General features: G+C 49.2%; 1 protein-coding gene across 4 annotated transcripts in view; it reads left to right on the forward strand.

Moving 5' to 3' along the window:
• The window catches only part of SLC5A9 (solute carrier family 5 member 9), a 38,010-nt gene that overhangs the window by 3,990 nt on the left and 12,644 nt on the right, over positions 1 to 21,376 (forward strand). Inside the window, exons 2-12 of one of the 4 annotated variants that reach the window (XM_090048735.1) lie at positions 2,414 to 2,610; positions 3,968 to 4,039; positions 10,176 to 10,280; positions 12,162 to 12,326; positions 15,038 to 15,143; positions 15,843 to 15,923; positions 16,694 to 16,899; positions 17,694 to 17,829; positions 18,383 to 18,490; positions 19,518 to 19,668; positions 20,907 to 21,075. In XM_090048735.1, the coding sequence (XP_089904861.1) occupies positions 2,485 to 2,610; positions 3,968 to 4,039; positions 10,176 to 10,280; positions 12,162 to 12,326; positions 15,038 to 15,143; positions 15,843 to 15,923; positions 16,694 to 16,899; positions 17,694 to 17,829; positions 18,383 to 18,490; positions 19,518 to 19,668; positions 20,907 to 21,075 (1,425 nt within the window). In that variant the 5' untranslated portion in view covers positions 2,414 to 2,484. Of the gene's footprint in view, positions 1 to 2,397; positions 2,611 to 3,967; positions 4,040 to 10,175; positions 10,281 to 12,161; positions 12,327 to 15,037; positions 15,144 to 15,842; positions 15,924 to 16,693; positions 16,900 to 17,693; positions 17,830 to 18,382; positions 18,491 to 19,517; positions 19,669 to 20,906; positions 21,076 to 21,376 lie in introns of those variants that run through there. The other 3 variants (XM_090048736.1, XM_090048737.1, XM_090048738.1) reach the window with 3 other exon arrangements.

Genomic DNA, 21,376 nt, shown 5'->3' on the forward strand with positions numbered 1-21,376 from the left:
AAGCAGCCAGGCCCTTGGGCTTGCAGCTCGTGCGCTCGGGTGATTCAGCCGAGGCAGCTCTTTGCTTCCAAAGGGAGGAAGGCAAGCCATCCAGGTGCCGGGCACGTTCAGGCCCGTGTTTTCTTCCCTGATTCACCCACCAGGTGTCACTGCGCCCTGTCGGAAAAGGCGCCGCCTGAACTCCCTGCTAAGTTTTCATTCTCCCCACTTACAGTGCAAAGAAACACCACGCAAAGTTGTCCTCTTCTTTTCATTTAATCCTTCCCGCCCCCAAATCTAGGCCTGGATCCTGGGTGGCTGCTTCAAATGTGCCCTCAGGACCTGCACGGCAAAAGCTCAGAGCGATGCCAGCAGGGTTATATCAGCCCCAGGCATGCAAAAAATTGTGAGTCGTGAGGACGCGGGGCTGGAAAGGAGTTGCTCTAAATCAGGAGATTGGTTCACAGCTCAGGAGATGGCACGCTACCTCCTTGATTCGTGGCTGCAGATTCAGCTGGGTTGGGGAGATAACTGTACATGCTGAGCTCCTTTTCTTTGCCTGCTGGTTTTGCTCAGGGGGTGGCACCTGATTCAGACCTTTCCCAGTTATAAAATTCACCTTTGCTTTCACGTTATTACCACCTCAATGCAATCCACCATAGGTGACCAGATGCCTTAGGCGAAGAGGTGGGAAGGTGTCCTTCCTCTTCCTTCATGCCCATGCACAGTAGACCCTTTCTCCTCTACAGACCAGTTTAGATGATGTTGCTCAGGAAGGACTTCACATCTCCACAAGAAATTTCAGCACGGAGCAGAGAAGCTGTTTCATTTTCTTTCTCCTGGACTGAGCACGCATCTCAGCTGTTCTCATGCATGCAGCTCATACAGCTGGCTTCATAAAACAGCAGTAAAACTATATTGGGATACAGTGACGATAAACCTGGCCTTTCCCTCCATGTGCGTCATCCTTCCAGCCACATATAAGTCCCCCTTTAATCTCTTCACTACTATTAGCCACATCATTCTCTGAATTTGGCAGCAGGATTCAGCCAGGTGGGCTTAACTGCTTGTGTGCCAGATGTTTGATAGCCCATCCTAGGGACCTGAAGGATGTTGAGCATGCACTTGATTTACATGCAATCAGGGCTCTCATCCAGCTCTTCCCTAGGAGGTAACATCTTTTCTTTTAAGGTTTAAGGAACTTCAGACCACTTTTCCCCACCAATACCTTTAATTATTAAGCCTTTCCGTACTTCTTGGTTCCATCTCAGATTGAAAGTGAACCTGCTGCGGTGCTAGGAGAGAGGTCCTTTTCAAGGATATTCCCGGTCAGTTTGGGAGGGGACAGGTAGCACTGGCAATTTCAGACCAAATCCCAAGCATCCTTCATAGTTGCTGAAGCCTCCTTAAATCCTTTGGGAAGAGGCCTGTTCCCATCAGGTACCTAGGCCAAGTTTGCTAGACTCCGGGGGTCTCTTTCCCCCCCTCCCCATCAAGTACAGAGGTCTCAAGAGATGCCCCTACTGCCCCAGGGCACATTCATGAGCTTATTTCTGAGTTTGGCATGCACAAGCAGGTAGGTGGGGTGCCTGTAAGACAGCCCCCATTGTATTTGCAGTGTAGATGCCTTCTTAGCTTGTATGCAACACAGATGTTTCCTTAAACTTTGAATAGGGTAAATATCTAAGGGTCATGGCTGAGGGTCCATTAGCACCACTGGGTGCGACTGCAGGTGACGGAGATGTCCCTGAGCTGGCTTTAAAGTAAATGGTCCAAGCGCCGACGGAAATAGAGCTGCAGCAGCCCACAGCTCGGCATATTGGCTGACTGCCCACGTACTGATGCAGCTCTTCTGGCGTGCTTTTCAGCCCACGCTGCCGTCAGCCGGCATGAAGCGAGCTTGGGGCTATCTACGCAAGCTGCAGTCAGCGCAGGGACTGGGGTGCGTGCCTGCTCTAAACCCTGAGCTTCTCAGCCTCTTACTCCTCAGGTCTCACCCAGGCAAAACCTTTATTCAAGCTAAAGGCATGCTCTAGGGACCAGCCCCTAGGCTGTTCCTGTGCACAGCTGTCCAAAACAGATTTAGCAAGGGACAGCTGCTGGCTCCGGTGCTTCCAAGATTTGACACTGAGGTGGTGGCAGGGAGGAGAAATGCTTTTCTCAGCTCCTTTTATCACACCCCTGGCTGTAGTATCTTCTGGCCCTCAATCTTGGACTTGCATTTGCCCTCACAACACCCCTGTGTGCTAGCAGGAGGCACGAGTCAGACTGAATCCGAGATTCGGAGATGGATCGTGGGAGTTAGGTCCAAAATGCCCATTCACGCTCCGCTCGGGGACCCCCTGCAGCTGTTAGCTCGTCCCAAACTTTAGTATTGACCGAGCACATTGCTCCATCCCAGCTGACGCCTTCTCCAACCTGTTAATTATTAAAGGGAAGTAATGAAGGAAAACGTGCCCCAAAGTCCAGCGTGAGAGAGAGGTAATCAGCAGTGCGTTCACAGCCATGAGCCAGCCCACCCCGATTGCCACGGAGCTGCCCAGCCATCCCGAGAAGACCTTGACCATCGGGGCTATAGACATCGTGGTCGTCGTCATTTACTTCGTCTTTGTCCTTGCCGTCGGGATATGGGTGAGTTCAGGAGCTGAACGGTTGCTTCAGTCTATAAACAAAAAAAGAGAGCGAGCGAGCGCATTTAATCAGCTCTATGCCTCTCTTGTGTACAAAGGTACTTGCTTAGAAATGCCTTGTCTCTATTTGTGCATGCTGTGTATGTCAGGCCAGAAGGAGTGGGCCTTCCCCAGATCTGTGGGGGGTCGAGATGTTTCCAGGAGCTTTCCCCCACCCCATGCACCTTTCAAGGGGGTAATCCGGCTGCCATCCTTGCCAATCTCTGCACGCTAGATTTATTCAGTGGGTGGTTTGCACCCACCCGTAGGTTCATTATCACTGCCAGCCTTGATAAGGAACCTATAATGGAGTGGAGACAAGAGGCCTGACGCCGTATGGGAAATCTGGGTTACTTGGAGGGAGCGAGAAGAGAAATGGGCTGAATGGGAACTCTCTTATTTCCCTTCCCATGGCCTAGTTGGCGGAGGGGCACGGCGATCTTGCTGGGGAAGCCCCAACACGCACACTCGTCGGAAGGTCATTGCACACATGCAGAAGCCTCTTTAATCCATCCAGTGGTAGCAACTACCCAGCCGGGCCACCTGGTTATGTGTGGGGAGAAGCAGTCTGTAAAAGCCTGGGTCAAACCTTTAGGCTTCTCCATGCACGGGTGGCTGCCCTGCTGCGCATACAGCCTCGGAGCAGTGCTGGCTTTTTGAGGACTTCAGGGTCTGGTATTGTGCCAACCTGTGAGAGCGTCTGCCAGGGTTGGGTGAGACTTGAGGAGCCCTTAGCTTGTATTGACAGGAAGCACTTCTACACCCACTGCCCAGCAACGCTGGCTGAACATATGTAGGAGACACCCTGCAGCTTTCGTGGGGGTGGTGAAGAAATCATCTCACCTATGATGGGAAACCTTGAAAGAATCAACCCTCCCAAGGCCCAAACCCTGCCCTCATCCACCCTTAGGGTGGGGAGGCTCCAGTTTACCCCACTACAATCCTGTGCCCCAACCGGGGTTTTCCGAGATGGTGAGATCCCTGACATCACAGAAATGGATGCAATAGCACGTGGAGTTTCATTACGCCAGACTGGTACATCAATACATTAACTCCCCCTTTTTTTGAATCATCATCGTCGTCACCTGTGAATGGCATCTCAAAGCCACTTATTAAACCTTCCCAAAGCAGAGTCACGGCGATGTCCCGGATGGGGAGCGTCTGTCAACTCCAGCAGCACCTGGGAAGGGTAGAAGGGGGATGACTGGCACGCTGCTGGCAGGATGACTTGAAGGTCCCGGGGTCGACTAGATGGAGGTGGGGTCTATGTTTTGAATAGGGACAGGGCGGAAAGCATTTAACGCCCTTCTGTATTTCAGTCGTCTGTACGGGCAAGTCGGGGGACTGTCGGAGGCTATTTCCTGGCTGGCCGGTCCATGACGTGGGGGCCGGTGAGTCTGATGCATTATTTGTTGCTGTTGTTCTCAAAAGGTGTTTTAACTGAACCTAATCACTAGACAGAGAGGTTTGGAGACAGACCTAGCAAGGGCAGTCCCTCCACCATAGATCTGCGTAGTTGAGCTACAGCCATGTTTTGAAAAAGCTTCTTGTATATTGTACAAGTCTTGCAGATTGCATGTCTGCGCCAAACGGTCCGCAGCCCTGAGCTACTAGGTATAAAAGGACAGTTCAGTCTCCTGCCCCTTTCTTGGCTGGAGGGCTCATAGCGACGCCTGAGGAAGACCCACCTGCTCACTAGCAGCGAGATTGAAAACCTCTGCTTGCTCAGTTCACGTATGGTTGCAGCCCCGCCAGGAGAGCCGTCAAAGAGGCAGGAGCGTGCAGCACAGTCAAAAGCGCTTAGAGACTCAACCGAAAAGGATCCCACAGTACGGCCCTTCATCTCTGCGCTCTCTGTACAGGGTAAAAGTCTCCATTATGGACTAACTGGCTGAGGATTAAAACTCAGCTCCAAACCACAGAAATATAAATCTCTGGAATGATTCACTAGGAAGGAATAAACTTACTGAAGGGCACATTTTCTTGGGAAAGAAAGGCACATATAAAAATAATTTAAAGTTTTAAAGGAATAAAAGTGTCACAGGAATAAATACCCTTTTCACCCTATCACAAAATATACAGCTGTATATCTCTCCGGTGAGTCATTGGGAACGGCATACAGTTTTCAACCAAAACTTTTTTTTCTCTGGGTGTACACTGCTTATAAATCCTCTAGGCTAAAATTTCAGCCTCTTCCATCAGAGACTCATACATATATATAAAACCTGTTATTCCGTTAATGTGCTTTGTGCTCCTGTTTCTCCCGAGTGACGTTTAGGGAAGAGCTTGGGCCAATGTTTCTCTAACTAGAAGGTGGAAGATTTAAAAGAAGTTAAAAGGAAACAGGCTTTTTTTCCCCCAGCATCCTCAGTGTCTTTATTTCTCCTTGCATCTGGAGACCACATCACGCCAGGAGGTCACACAGTCAGAAAGCAGGCAAGGGGGCTAGCGAGGTTCTCCTGATTCACTGCCTGGCTTTGAGCAAGGGCCTTAAATCAAAAGCCTCTGCTTTCTCCTGCTCCTGCTTTTGGGTCCTCAGCCTGAGATGCCATGGGTGCAACCCTGCCATGGGTTTCAGTCTCAGAAGTGTTGAGCACCCATTGATTTCAGTAGTGGCATGCTCCCGTCTAAGTCAGCCCTGCAACAATCATAGACTCGTAGAAAAAGAGGGTCACATCTAGTCCAACCCCCTGATCAAAGCCAGACCATCTCCAGCTACATCATCCCAACTGTTGTTGCATCCAGCGGTGGTACAATACAGTCCTGTCCCCTCTCATGGAGCTCCTTATGAGGCTAAACAGTCCCATCTAGCTACCAGCACGGGCTGGAGGCAACGGGGCAGTTATGTTCTCTCTCCTTCAAGGTATCAATGGGCATGTCTACACATGCATTTAAGCGTGCCTAGATTGAATGTGCCTTAGCTTAAGGAGCATTAAGCAGGTTTAGGCACACGTCTACATGTGCAGGCATTAAAGTGCATTAACGCTGTGTGTGTACCAACTCGGGACTAAAGCTGGTACACACATGCACAGTTAGTCCCAAGTCAGTCTTCACACACGGTGTTAGCGTGCTGTAACGCGTCTACATTCGCTAATGCACTTTAACTATGTAAGCCTAAATTTGATACCTGTATTTTCAGGTGTCAAATTTTGGCGTGAATAGCTTAAATTCTCCATTTTTAAAGCACAGTAAGGGTGCGCATATGTAGACACGCGTCCTTAATGCACATTATTTAGGCTAATGCACATTCAGTCAGCACGTGTAAACGCGCCCAGTGTTGAGTTACAAAACTCTAACTGGTTTGGGTCTGGAGTGCCAAAGTGGGTTTTCACATCCTACCAGAGCTGCTGAGATCAGACAAAATCTTAATACCTCACCAGTTTAACGAAGGGGTAGCCCAAGCAACATTTCCAGCTGGTGACAGGTTTGGGTTTTTTTCTTCTTCAACCCAATATGAGAAACTCGAGTGCCCATTCCCAAAATTCCCATCCCACAGCCAGGTGCCTTTGACATTGGAAATGTAGCAGAGAGTTTACAGTCAGGCTCTGAAGCCTTATTCAGGACATAACTTACATGTGGCCCAAATTTTCCAGAGGCACTGAGCTTACTATCTCCCTGACTAAGGTGAGGGTTACAGGTGTCCTAAAAGTAGATGGATACCCATACCTCATTATAGATTTAGGTGCCTGACTCCAGGCAGCCAAAGTTCAAGATTTTGGCCAAAGCCTTTTGCTTTTTTATACTACTTGCAGTCCAAAGTTAAGTCCACTGAAGCCACTGGATGAATTTAGGGTGGAATCAATCTTAGTGCTTGTCTTATATGAAGCAGAGAAGTAGTCTGGGGATTTATAGCCTACTAACTACTCTATACTAACTCCCCATGGGGAGTCACTCCACTTTGAAAGCAGAGTAAGATACCTTGCTCTGAAAGTGTCCATAGGAGGAGTGAGTGTAGAGATGCCAGCATGCTGTGAATTCACACTGCTGTACAAGAATAACTTAGGTGGCCATACTGTAAGTGAAGTCAGAGTCAGGCCTATACACCGAGCCTCTCACTGACCATTTGGGTGCATCTTCCTTGAGTCTGATAATGTTGCTCCTGATTTCCATGGGTGTAATCAAGAGTATAATGCAGAAAACTCATCTTTGCTTTTACCGGGGACTGGAATAGGGTCTGAGCAGGTCTCCAACTTGCGGGGTCAAATGGACACCATGCCTTGAGCCTACTGACAAGCTGTGGCACCCACAGACCACCCTTTCCATGACTCACAGATGCTTTTTTGTAGGGAGGTAGTGTTGCTTGCAGGTTGGACATAAATGCAGTGAGAATAAATGCAAATAATAACGGGGCTGTGTCAGTGCTATGCATCTCCTGTATACATCTGATCCAGCTGGATGTACATATTAGAGAAGGCATTTGCATTTCTTGGGAGGCACTGTGTTTACCCAAGATATGAGCTCCCATTACAGCTGCCAGATTTTTAATCAGCAGTTTACTTAGAGGGAAAAGCAAAGCTTCTGGCAGTGTTCATCCGGCCAAGGCTGCTGGCTTCATGCAATATTCATATTTTAACTAGCTTGGAAGGTGAGAAGTGGGTCAAACTCCATTACTCTTTGCTCACAGCTCAGCACCACCGTATTGTCGAGATCTGCTGCTCTGGCAATCTGTGGCTGGAAAGCAAACTTTCCCTCGGAGGGAAGCCAAGGCTTTGGAGACCCAGGGCCAGAGTCCTCATTTGGGTAAATCCATGGAAGTCAACCAAAGCCCAGGTTGGATTTCAGCCTTGCTGAAGTTTTGTCCCAAATGGAAGTGGTGGTTAGCCACCTTAGTCTCAGGTCAGGCGGAAAGCAGAGCAGGGTTCACCTTGGGGACTAACTTGTTTGAAGAGGCATGAGCTTTTGTAAGCTCCAGCCTACTTCAGATGCTATGAATGGACTTCTGTTGTATCTGACAAAGCAGGCTGGAGACCAGAGAAGTGCATGGATGAGTTAGTCTACAAGGTGCTACCCTGCCTGGCCTTCTGCCAAATGACAGTGGTCATTAAAGCTGAAGGTGGTCTGTCCTGGGTGAAGAGCCCTGGACCTTGCTTTCATCCAGTTAAGAGAGCATCACGCCCTGATTTGCGTGGTGTTAAAATTAACCGGGACATTAGCATTTCCCAGACAACCACAGTTTTCTTTCCGTGGGTTTCTGGACCGGCACGTACCAAGGGTCACCTGTTTCTTTAAGCCCTGCTCCACATTCCTTGCAAATAGTCATTTCTTGAGCAGGCGAGGGGCTCACGTGGGTGACCAGGAATGTAAATATTTGCCTATAGACAAGCACTGGGTTTCTTTCAGGTTATAAATGCACCCCCAGTGGCTCTCATGGAAATTGCTGACTCTTAAACACAGCCCCTTTTGCTTTTGAGCAAAACCAAAGGTTAATGCTCTACATCATGGTTTCTCAACCTGTGGTACGTGTACCCCTGGGGGTACGCGAGACACAGGCAGGGGGTACACAGGTACCCCAACGCTCTCTCTCTCTCGCCCTCTTTTCCTCTCAAAACTATCGCAAAACATTTGGTGCAATTAAAAAATTGAATTCCCCAGTAATAATTTGGTGTTCATCCATCCTAGCTTTGGCCAGCATCACCTCAAGTTGTGCACCCCTGGTATACTAGGTTGCAACCCTACCCACACCGGAGCAGACATCTGTCATAGCACGGCCTTATATGCACAGCCCTTCTTCCAACATATGGCACCCATTAGTCTGGAAATATAAAATCTCCTGGAAAATTGAATGTTGGGGCACTTATTAACATTTTCAGAAGTTAGGGGGTACTTGCTACTTCAGAGGCTGAGAAACACGACTCTACATGGTACTTCCAGAACCAGGCAGGGAAATGGCATGTTTTGGTCCCGGTCAAGACTGAGGCTGCAAATGGCCTGGGAGGCCTGTTTGGTTTGTGCAACAGCTGCAAAATGACTCTTTGTACTCGTGCCCCTTGGGTTATCTGTCCGGAAACATGAAGGCCCGCCACTTCTCTGATGCCAGGAGATAAGGACCCCAATGAAGACGTAAGGCCACTGCCCCGTGGATGTGACGTTGGCTCATCCTAGTGCTGACCGCAGGTGCTTTGGCCCCAATTAGGGCCTGATTCTATGACTATGGTGCCTCCTGATTAGCATGGAGGTGGTGCAGAATCAGGCCCCTGGTCCCGAACGCGATGGCAATAATGATAAACAGCGCATTTGAGCCAAGTCGTGGAGCCCAAGCACTTCAGCGGCTGTCAAGCCTCCTTTCGTCTAGGCCAGACCAGACCTACCGTGTACAAAGAGACTGGATGCTTCTTTCCCGGATCCGGTAATTTGGCAGGAGTGTCAAATCTGAGTGCTCAGAGCTCAAAGAGCCAGGCCCTTGAGAGTCACAAGATTTTCTTTAAAATAACAAGATTAAAGATACAGGGCTTCTTTTCTTTTGGTCTTTGTTTCAAGGCTGAGCTTTTAGGGACCTCCTGAGCTGTTCTGCTTCCCCTTCTTCTGGCTGAGACTTTGTCCTCTCTCACAGTAGGGTGGCTCAAACACCCACGGCACCGTCCCCCAGCTATGGGGTTTCCATGGGACAGAGGAGCACGCACAGATTGGACTGGCAATGGGGTAGGGAGGGAGGGTTTAAAGGTGCAGTTTGCTCCCTCTTCCCTTCCCAAACACTGCAGAGCTGATGCTGGAACGGGAGTCGCAGGCGGGGACTATGGGATCCTTGCTGGGGCTGGAGGAATCTTAGTTTTTGCTAAATTAATTGCATCAGAGCCTCCCAAACAAGGACCCATTTGGAGGTGATAAATGGGAAAGGATTTCAAGGAGCAGAAGCAAGAGCCCACAGGATGGGTGGTGTTAGAGGTGGGCACGACAGCCTGCATCGGTACTTAGGGAGGGGGATATTCAATGCCAAAGGAGATTCATTGCTTCCCTATTAATGGAGCGCCGGCAGAGCTGAGTTAGCCATAAGCAGGGCCCACTGTGATGTATGTGCATACCTTGTGTAAAGGAAGCAGTGCTTGTTTCACATGGCCCCGATCCTGAGTTGTTCTCAGTCCTGATCACCAGGGATCCCGTTTTTCTCTGATAAAAGAAAAAAAAAAATTAAAAAACCTTCAAATTTTGGATTTTAAAAAGTAACCCTCAAACTCAGTTTTCCATGATTAAAGTGAAACCCTGCTGTGCATATATCTAGCTATTAGTGGAGTTTCATTTTAATCACCAAAAAATAAATGGATTTGGGGTTACTTGTTTTCATCTGAAAATGGGATTTTTTTTTTTGATTTTTTTTTAAATGGAGAAAACTAGGATCCCTGCACTCATCACTCTGCCTGCCTATGGAAATGCTGCTGCATCTCTCACTGTCACATCTAAGCCCCTGGTTCAGTCTCCAGGATTTCCAGAGGAATCTCCCCAGTAGCCCCCTTGCCCCGGGAAGGGCTTGGGTGTCTGCTTCTTTGAAGCTGCTTGAAGTGCCTCTTTTCTGTGCCACCCCTTGCGTTTCAGATCGGAGCATCTCTGATGTCAAGCAACGTGGGCAGCGGGCTGTTCATCGGCCTGGCAGGCACGGGGGCGGCCGGGGGTCTTGCTGTCGGGGGCTTCGAGTGGAACGTAAGTACTGAGACTGGGAAGACGTCACCGTTTACAGACACCATGCATATTTGGTTCATGAATCCGTTATTAGCCGGCACATCCATTCCCAGTGCGTAAACTCATGATTCAGGCCTGTAGCACTTCAGAGGTCACCTGAAATGCAGCCAGGCTTTGAAAAGATGACAACATTTGGATTTTCTTTTTACCTTCTGCTTGCTGAGCCTCTAAGGGACGCTTGAGTCATGCAGTTCTTTTTTTCTCCGCCACCATAAAGACAAGAGACTTTACAAATAATAATAATAAAAAAAAAAGGGGGCCCTGAGAAGCTCACATAAATCACAGGCTTCCTGGACTTGGGGCTTTATGGAAAGGAACAAATGTCATGACAAGCTTTGTAGTACAATTTCTGAGCTGTTTGCCACCCTGGTGTCAGCCTGGGCCTATTCCTCTCCAAGTAAAGCCAGCTCGAATAGTGCCATTGCACCAGCACTTGGCATTTTTAGCACAGTGCAAGGGGCTAGACATGAGTCTGCAGCAGATCCCTATAGGGTATATCAGTCTTATAATGCAAACTCTGCTATTCCATTATAGGGCCGTCCGTGAGCCGAGACGACGCGTGCTGCCCCGGGGGCGGGCACACAGTCAAGCAGCGTCTATTTTCAAGGCATCCCTTTGTTTTAAAGGAACTGAAATCACCCATAAGCCCACTCTGTGGGGCCCACGTTCAGACAGGACCCATTGATGCAGCTATATTTTAAGTGGGTCCTTTTTGGGGTGGTTATATAGGGATGTGAAGAGTGTAGTCTGAGATCCAGAGCAAATATGACTCCATGTCCACGTTGTCATGTCGGATTCAGATTAGCAACGTCATGGTCTGGGTCAGGGTGTGTTTGCTCAGCTCAGGTGGGCATATCTCACCTAATCCCGTCCCGTCCATGCCAGGAGCCTCAGGCACTGGGTCCACTTTGGTCAGGCCTGTTCTTTGTCTGTGACACATTTCAGTTTTGGGGAATGACGTTTCGTCTAAGTAGTCTTTTAGGTGGTCTTCGAATGAAGTGGGATAGGTGAGACTAGACGATCTAACAGTCACATCTGGCCTTAACATCTCCAGGTGTGAAATGATGACGTTGGCCACACTGGCTGGATTTTAAAGAAGCAGGCTGTGGGGGACCACAAGTTCTGGATTCATAGAGGTTAGGGGCTGCAAGGGACCGGGTCCAGCCCCCCTGCACTTGGGCAAAGAAGACTGCTGGGGTTAGATGACTTAGACCTCCCAAAAGACATTACAAATAATCCCTTGCATGCTGGAGCTTCGCTTCTCCTTGCTCTGCCGCAAACAGGGCAAAAAACCAGTTACCCCCGGTCTGCTGTCCTGAAAGTGAGGGTTTTGCTGTCACTTCTATTTCTGTTCCTCAGAAAGATCCTGTAGCTTCAGCATCCTTGTCTCCTAATCGGGCTGTACGGTGTGGCAAAGCAATGAGATGCTCAAAGGCACCTGTAGGTCAGTCGGCTCTATGCCACCAGCATCGGTGCCACAGGTACCAAAGCTCACCAAATGCTCCTTGTACAGAGCTGGGGCAGCGACGTGGGACTCTGCCAGGGAGGCAGGGGAGAGACACAGGAGCCGACGTGCTAGAAAACGAGAAATGTGGGGATTAGGAGAGATCTCCGAAGGCTTGTAGTTCTGCTGAGAGCGGTATTCACCATGCTGTCATTCATCTGTCCCCACTTTGTCGTCCAAGGGTAACCCTCCAAAAATGCTAGTGCATCCCAGAGCCTTCATTCCCTTTCTGCCTGAGAGAGGCTGTCTCTCCATGCTTTCTGCTGCTGTGTGTTGCAGGCAAAGGGGGTTTTCCCTTGAGTTTAATCATAAGCCTTTATTTTCTTCCCTATTGCCAGGCTACCTGGGCACTGCTGGCCCTTGGCTGGATTTTTGTGCCCGTCTACATTGCTGCCGGTGTCGTCACCATGCCCGAATACTTGAGGAAGAGATTTGGAGGACAGAGGATTCAAATCTACATGTCCGTGTTGTCCCTCATTCTCTATATATTCACCAAGATATCAGTATGTATCCCATGGGGGAGCAGCTCTTGCTGTAGCTGCTGCAGTGGGAACCGTGCAAGGATCCTGCGCTTAAATATCGTGCAAAGCTAATCTTCAGATATGGTCATTTCCATGAACTTTTTTCTCAGCTGAAATTTTTCATTGCAAAATGTAATGTTAAGGACACAGCTAGTTGCCTTTCTCTTCCCCTCTGAGATGGTTTCCACTGTTGGCACCTGTAAGAGGGACAGGAAATATCTTCTACCTTGGGGGTGAGTTGAGGAGCAGTGCTAGTTGCATGCTGTTAGCATTATAGGACCTGCAGGGAAACATCAGCTCTGAGCATTTGCTGTCATTTTACTTTGCAAAGAGAGGAGCAGATTCTCTGCCCAGGGTCTGAGTAGTTATTATCGATGCACTTGGAGGGAAGACAGTCTCAGACAACTCTCATGCACAGGAAGAGCTCATTATTCAGGGGACTAGAGAGCCCAATGCCCATCTTTTGTTCCCAAGTCACTGTTGTACTTGTAGCCCAGGGCAGTAGTAATTAAGGACCTGCTCCTCTTGAAATTTGGGGTCTGTGGGTATTTGACCACCTAGTCCCCATGGCAGCACTGGTGAAGTGGGTGAGGGTGGATCATTAGTGGGAGAAGGCGGTACAGCCAGGGTTCAAATGACACTTTCGCTCTGGGAGGGTCTGCAAAAATTAAAAAATTGAGCTGTGCACCACAATGCCTTAATAAAATCAGAGACCCCCTGCCCCAAGGTTATGATTTTCAAATCTTACAGAGGGGTTTTCATCTCAAAATCCAGCCCTGAGCTCCTCCATAATTCAAGCCCTGGGTACAGCTTCTGCCTGCACCACAAGTAGAGAAAGAGCTTCGGTCTCGCGGGCCGTTGTTCTCTAAAATCCAAAGTTTTGCTTTGTGGGATTCGGCTGGGTCGCTCCTTAGAGCCAGGAGGAGCTCACAGTCACCTCCCCCAGCAGACCTAGCACTAATAGGCTCAAAGCCACCATTATCCCCTTGTTTGACCTGTGGCAGGTTAGGGCATTATGTCCTGTAGTTAAGTCAGGGTTGACTTGGCTAATAGGTTAGATAATGGATGTGTATGGGATGGTTTGAATAGGCATGAGCCTACCATAGGCAAGGGGTCAGACTCTGGCATGACCACAGGTCATCTAGATGACCACAGTTGGCCTCGATGACTGCTGGAGGTCCCTCCAGCCCTGCTTTTCTATGAAATCCAGGTTGAGAAGGACACAAGGAACATCTGAGTTGCTGTGCGGCCTCGAGGGAAGCCAGGTTTTCAGTCCTCAGATCGGTTGTTCGGCCTTAGTCTATTTGGTTGCCTTCCCCTGCTGAAGGTAGCTCACCCGTGTCTGATGGGAGAGCCTGGTTTACTTTATAGGCCTCCGAGGTGCTCTCTGTAAAAGAAGCACCTTTGTTTGCAGAGCGCTTATGTAGCGGCTGGCCAGCCAGCGGGAGGCTCGGTTATGAGGGGAATTTTTCTCTCCGTGCTTCCTGCCCAAACATTGTTTAATAACTTTGCTGCTCAGCTCCACGCTCCTTGTGCTTGCCAAGAAGAGTGCAGATCAGGGTGATGGATGATGTCAAAGGACTGGCAGGGCACAGATACACTTATCGTTGCATTTCCTGCCGGGAAGTCAAAGCTCACAATACATTATGTAAAGGTAGTGCCGTACCACCTGGCCAGAACCACTTAGCATGACGCAGGGTGTGCAGCCCCGGAGGTCGAAAGGATGCTTGATATGAAGATGATTATTTGGGATGTAGAAAGCCCTGGGTCTTTATCATCCCGTTTGGTCTCTGCTGCATGGCAAGAGGTGAACGGTGTTCCCTGCAAAATGACTTACTGCTTTCTTTCAGATTTACTTTCTCTCGCACGTAAAACCCTTTCCCACTTGTTATGTGTCGCCTTCTGCCTTCGCGATGGCCGTGTCTGAATTAGAGCTGTATTGTTCTCCCTCTGTCCTTGTTCGCCGTCTCCTGTGATAGACCTAAATAAATCAGGTGCCGCGAGGTTGCTACGAGCAGAGGTCAGATCCTCAGCAGGCATCCTTTTTTGCAATCGGTGCAGCTGCCCTTATTTATACCCGTGTGCAGACTGAAAAGTCAAGAGCAGTAAGTCAGCCTGGGTCTTTCAGGCTGCGTCCATTGCTCTGACCTGCGAAGTCTCCCACGTGCCGATGCAAATGACCCCTTCTCCTTCCAAACTCGCCGTCTAGCAGCATGAACTCAGTCACAACCCTCAAGTCTCCAGCTCTGGAAACTGTCCCCTCTTCTCCAGGGCATCTTGCTGTTGCCTTTGCATCCTTTTGTTGCCCTTCCCAAGGCCATGAGTCTTCTCCCACTGATGCCTGCCCTATGTAGTGTTCCTGGTGGCCCCCCTAGACTTGGTAAGGGACAAGCCTGCCCTGCCCTTAGACATTTTCAATGCTTTCTCCTATTGCAGAGGGGAGAGGATTTCTTCCTGTTCCTGGGCTGGGTACAAAGAGATTCTTCAAGACTGATGCTTTTTACTGCTCCGGTCACCATTTCTGTTTCCCCCATTTCCTGTCCTTATTCCCTTCTCTTCTACCTTTCAGTCTCCCATACTCTGCTCCCTTCTCGTGGCCCATCTGGAGGATTTTTGAGCCATCAAGATGATATCAGAAGTACTAATGAGAGCAAGTAGCCCCAAGGTCAAACTCTTTTTGCTTTTACTTCCAGACAGATATTTTCTCTGGGGCATTATTCATCCAAATATCCCTGGGCTGGAACCTTTACCTGTCAACGGTGGTCTTGCTGGCAGTGACGGCTGTCTACACGATTGCTGGTAATGATGATATTTTAAAAGAAATGTCCCAATCTGAAGAATAATGGATTCCCTACGCCCAGGTGCTTGGGTCCTGTCTAGGTACTTGCTTTTGACTTGGAAGCCCACTGAAGTCAATGAAAAGACTTCATTTGACTTAACTAATGGAGCAAGCCCCTGTTGATCAGCTGAATGTTTCCAGCTTCTTAGCAAGGCAGTGTTAGGGCTCAAATATGCCTCCATGTGGCAGGACTGAAGAGAGGAGGGGTTGTGTTTCCTGGGCAGCAGCCTATGAACAAAGCAAACCCTAATGATATCTGCCTGACTTTTGCCCAGATGGCTGAGAAACCCTTTTCTTGCACAAGCTTTGAGGATGGGTTGCTTGTCAGGATCCTGGACTGTGACTCAGGAGGTGTAGGTACAACCTCCTAGGTGTTGTATCCACTCATGGTGTGTAAGTGGACAAGTGACTTAATTTGTGCATTGGTCCCACCTCTATACAACAGGGATAATACCCTGGTACTTCACAAGGGACCGGCGATTGTGAAGTGCTCAAGGGCAATACAGGCATGGAAATCACCGGTGTTGCCTTCTCCTGGCAGCTCCTTTCTGGAGTCGCAGGACTGAGGCCAAGCTCTGCGAAGCAAGGAACCCACCAGCTGGCTGGTTTTGCAAATAAAAGTGACCAGTGGACACTGTCATTTGTGATTCTCCCAACAGGCGGTTTAACAGCTGTTATGTACACGGACACCCTGCAGACTGTGATCATGGTGATAGGAGCGCTGGTGCTCACGTTCATAGGTACGAAGAACAAGAGATGGTGTTACCTGCCATCCAACTCTTAATATGAGCCTAACAGGGCACTTGTCCCACCTCTTTCACCCAGAAATGGGCCTTAAATAATAATATCAAGAAGCCCTGGTTCCTGGCTCCTTGCCGATCCACTTCCAGCCAGTTGAGTCTCATCCCTGATTTATGCCCAAATCCAGATTTTAATTGAATGAGGCACTAAGCACCTTCTACTCCTTTGGCACCCATGGTGAGCTGATGGTTTGGCACAATTTCACTCATGCCCCCTGTAGCTCCAGGATACCCCGGACATTTGCCAGCCTCCCTTGCTTTCCTTCATTGACTTTGGGGGAGTTACTGTGCATTTACATGGGCATATCGGAGAACAATCCTGAACCGCGGCACTTTGAGCGCTTTGCTCTATGCCTCTCCGGCCAACAGGAACCCAAGTGCCGTCGTCTTTGGTTTCATGTCTTTCTGCCTCGGGTATTCATGAACTTTATGATCAGAGATTTGGGTTCTCACAGCATGTTATTGCCAAGCTGGGTGCAGGTGACCACCATGAGGGAGGTCAGTAGCAATGGTGTAGCCTCTCCCCAAATGCACGGCCGGCTGCAGAAACCCAAATTCTCCGGCTGGAGGCTTACGCCCTTCCGCACAGCCCCAGGGGTGAGAGGAAGGAGGGAGGGAAGAGGTAGGAAGAGAGGAGAAAACAGAAGCAAAGTAAGGCAGAGCTAATGAAAATGCCCACAGATATAAATGACTGGCCCCTTCTTCCACAGGGTTTGAAAAAATTGGCTGGTATGAAGGACTCAAAGAGAAATACAGCACAGCGATCCCCAGTGTCACCGTCCCAAACACGACGTGCCACCTCCCGCGCCCGGATGCCTTCCACATGCTCAGGGACCCTATCACTGGGGACATCCCTTGGCCTGGCCTGATATTCGGCCTCTCGGTGCTGGCCCTTTGGTGTTGGTGCACCGACCAGGTAAAGTCCATCCCACGCACTCGCTCCTTCCCCCGGTGCTTCACTGCGATGTCATTTCCATGCCACATCATGGGTTACAGAGGCAGTGAAATGATGCTTGATGGGGTGGGGTGGCATCTTTGGGGCGGGGGGGGTCTTTAATAGGCCACCACAACACGTGCCTCAGTTTCCCCATCTGTAGCCCAGAAGTAAAAACGCCCCTTTTTGTCAAATGCTTTGAAAGCCACACATGGAAAGCACTGTAAGACATGCCGAGCTTTATGGGGCCACAAATCAGATTAACTTTGCAGTGCCTCTGCAGCTGACCTGGTCATGAGCTAGGAATCTAGCGTGACATTTATTAAGCAAATAAGCCGCCCAGGTGATGCGAAAAAGCCAGGCAAACTGGGTTCGTTCCTTCGCAGCCCCTTCTCAGTGGTAAAGGTAGGGAACGCCGCACTGTGTGCTGTATCACGCCTGACCCTAAGCTCTTGTCCAGTGCCGGTGGGTGCATGGTTAAACACCCGATGTCTTTCACCCAAGAGCTGGCTGCATTTCAGGGGATGAGGAAATGATTCCTGTGAGGGTAAAAGAGTAATTTCCCCAGCTTCGTAGTCAGTCCGCGCACCATTCAGGGATGGCAGCAATAGTAAACTGAACGACAGATCTGCTGTTCAGGAGAGCCTTGCTGTGGGGTTGCAAAGTGCCCTGGGGCTCTCCAGGACACACGACCTCTCACAATGCAAGGGGTTTTCCTCTCCTTTTTCTCTCCACAGGGTTTTCTTTTAATGCTTTCCCTTTTCCCACTGATTCAGGTGATCGTCCAAAGGTCCCTCTCCGCCAAGAGCATCTCTCATGCGAAGGGTGGATCGGTGCTGGCAGGCTATTTGAAAATACTCCCTATGTTTTTCATTGTCATGCCGGGTATGATCAGCAGAGCCCTCTACCCAGGTAAGGCTGCTTTCCCCACTTGCATACTCCACCCATGGGTTATGAATATGATTTCCTTGTGCGGGAGCCTCCGATGGATGCAAAACCATTCGACGTTAGAAGCCCAGACTCAGGGGCACCGTGCACAAAACACCCCCTGCCAACTAGCATTTCCATACATAGATGGAAACCCCCAGACCCTACCTCCCCCTCGGAGTTTGGGCCACTTCTCCTACAGCTGTGGCCCCAGCACTAAGTGCATGGGCCACAGTGCCATCTCGTGGGCACTGCTTTTACCTACCAGGAGGTAGCCGGAAATGTGTTTCGAACCACTGGTCAGAGGCTCTCTTGCTATGTGACGTCCTGGTTTTGGGTCCGTTCTGTGCAAAGTTTGCAAAAGGCTACTGTGAGGTGGAGATCTGAAATAACCCTTGCCCACCCCTCCAGCTATTGTCCTGATTTATTTGAAACACCCAAGGGATCAAGAATTAGCTCTTCCCTGTGTATGTCTTCTAGAGGAAATGGACGTGTTACAATTGGCTTGGGGTTTTTTCCCCCCTCCTGTCTGCTACAGATGACGTGGGATGTGTGGACCCGAAAATCTGTGAAAAGGTCTGCGGAGCAAAAGTGGGTTGTTCTAACATCGCCTACCCAAAGCTGGTGATGGAGCTCATGCCCATAGGTGAGGAAGCTTTGCTGCTCTGGCTGTGGCCAAATGTGCACACTCAAGTACTGTGCAACGGTAGTCTTTTCTGTTATAAATACAAGGAACGAATTTGCTACCAATATAAGCTGGGTTGTAGAAACAAATTAAAAGATAGCAATGCTTTCATTACACAGCAAAAGTATCTGTGTGGGTTTATAATATAGATATCCATTTATATCCATGTGGGTTTGATTATACAGGTATCCATTTATATGCATGTGGGTTTGATTATACAGATAGCTGGATAAATAAAACTAGATGGGTTGGTATTGAGATGGTAAGTGTTCACTGTAACCGCTCAAAAGGCACAAAATACCATCAGAGTTTAAAAAAAAAGCCACAAACATTTTTTGCAGCGAATCTTTTCAGTTTTTATATAGTAATGACATATTAAAATATCATAGAATTATTAAATGGCATTGATAACACATTAGTGCTAATAGTAATTAATAACAGAGCATTATGGAAGTCCTCTAATGTGTTTTATGAACTATTTTAATAGAATGTCAATGCATGGTTGGCATATTTGACCTATATGTGATGTGTATTGATGGGTATAATATGGTAGATCAAGTAGTGCAGGTAAAAGGAGTAGATGGAGTGAAGCAGGGATTTCTGTTAAGATTTAGGTCTCCGATTTTAAATGCAGAATCCGCAGTTATTGTTCGCCCTTCTAATTAACTCTGCTTTGTGAAGGGGATGCGCAGTATTTGCAGGTTGCCAAATTCTGAGTTTGCTATCACCAGGTGACTTAGCATTATGAGTTATTTGAAGCAGGTCTTACGAGCCGGCCTTTAAAAATGAGTGTTGCTGCTCCGCAGTCTTTCAGGGTCCCACAATGACAAGCGTTCATCTGAGCCCATTTCAGCTGGACCTGGTGGGAGAACAGCAGTGTAAAAAACACTGAATTAGAATAAATAAATGCATGGGCAGCACTGCAAACTCTGCAGTAGGAGCGTGAAGGCCGAAACTCTGTACCCGACTGTCATTCCCGGTTTTCCAGGACTCCGGGGTCTGATGATCGCTGTGATGATGGCAGCCCTCATGAGCTCCCTCACCTCCATCTTCAACAGCAGCAGCACGCTCTTCGCCATCGATATCTGGCAGAGGGTCCGCAAGAAGGCTTCAGAGCAGGAGCTCATGATTGTTGGCAGGTCCTCGCCCTTCCACGTGGCTTTGCTGAGCGCTGTTCTGGCCGAGCACATTTGTCTTGTCCTTGTCTGTTTTGATTAGCGTTTAAACTCTCTAGACCATCCTGAGCCGGACTCTCGGAGAAAGCTGAGAAACCCAGAGCATGTCAGTAAGGAGAGTAGGCTCCGAAAGAGATGGTTTTGTTTCCCAGCCTGTACCCGGTGGGGATTTGACTGCAGAGCAGGTTGAACCCATCACGGATGCAGATCATGTATTACTGTCTGGTCTCTAAGCATGACATAAAGACCTGCCTTAACTCTTGGGGGGGTTGTGGCTCTCTATAGGCAGCCTTTCACTATACAGCAGGTTGAACCCATCACGGATGCAGATCGTTTATTGTTACCTGGTCTCTAAACTTGACCTAAGGGCCTGTCTTAACTCTTGAGGGGGTCGTGGCTCTCTCTCTAGGCAGACTTTGGCATTGCGTTACGTCAGGGTAGGAGGGCAGTGCTCCAGCTAACAGCTGGAAACGGCAGCCTGTCCTCCAGTGATCAGCCTTTCATTGGAAACCACCAATATTAAGAAAGCCCCGTGGGCTAAGTGAAGGATATGGAGTGAGCATTCGCATATCCCATCCCTGCAGTGCATCGAGGTGGAAGGTATCAACTGCTTTAGAGTACTTGGCAGCACAGCCTAACAAAAAGGACAAAACGAAGGCGGATCTTGGATGCCGCTGAAGCTGCTGGAGTGATTTTAATAAGCAGACGGGAGTGACCTTAGCTGGAAATTGGCTAAGCCTCCAGGGTTACCGCCCCTGCTCTTATGCAAGCTGCATTTAATGACCACGAGTTGTCAGGTCTTCAATCTTCATCTCATCCAAGAGACAGTGTCTTTGCCAAGTACCGTGCCTGCTAAAAACACGTCCAGCTGTTGGGCCAACCAGGGCTCACCTACACACCACGTACAGACTTACCAACTCCTTGCAATTCCTGCTGTTGTCTTGGGACTGGGATTGCGACAAGACTCAGCTAGTCAGGGCGCTGCGGCGCTTCCTCTAGGGGTGGGTCATTTCTTTCCTGCCTGATGTCAGGAGGAGATTCCCCTCCGGGATTTCAGCCCCAACGAGACCCCCCTCTCTAGGTGCAATTCATTTCCTTCTCTGGTCAGACTCCAGCACTGCATTACATGAGGGGCATCTTTTCCCCTAGGGATTTCATTTTCAGGTGCATGAAAAATGAATATTTTCTGTTCCTCTCTCCAGAGTCTTCGTTCTCATCCTTGTCGTCATCAGCATCCTCTGGATTCCTCTCATTCAGACGGCCAACAGCGGCCAGCTCTTTGACTACATCCAGTCCATAACCAGTTACCTGGCCCCACCCATCACTGCCCTCTTCCTCCTGGCCATCTTCTGCAAGAGGATCAATGAGCCTGTAAGTGAGGAGCCAGGTTGATGGTGAAAAAAATGCATCCTTTTTTGCAGGAGCACATTGCTCCTACCAGGCTTTCCCTGATCAGGACCCCCAGGAGTAAAGGGAGACGTGGTTGTTTGGGCTGCAGAGTCCGAGTCAGCTAGGGCAGGGTCAAGGTGGGATGTCGGCCACTATTGAATCGTGGGGAGCATCATTTCACTCACTTCCCCAGCCCCAAGGGTCACTGCTGGGCACGGGTCTGCGCCGATACCAGGGACCAGCTTGATCTATGTATTCTCCCACCTCCAGGTCAGCCATCGCA

This window comes from Crocodylus siamensis, chromosome 5 (assembly GCF_052110815.1).
Source record: "Crocodylus siamensis isolate JL-2025a chromosome 5, ASM5211081v1, whole genome shotgun sequence".
NCBI classification, from domain to species: domain Eukaryota; kingdom Metazoa; phylum Chordata; order Crocodylia; family Crocodylidae; genus Crocodylus; species Crocodylus siamensis.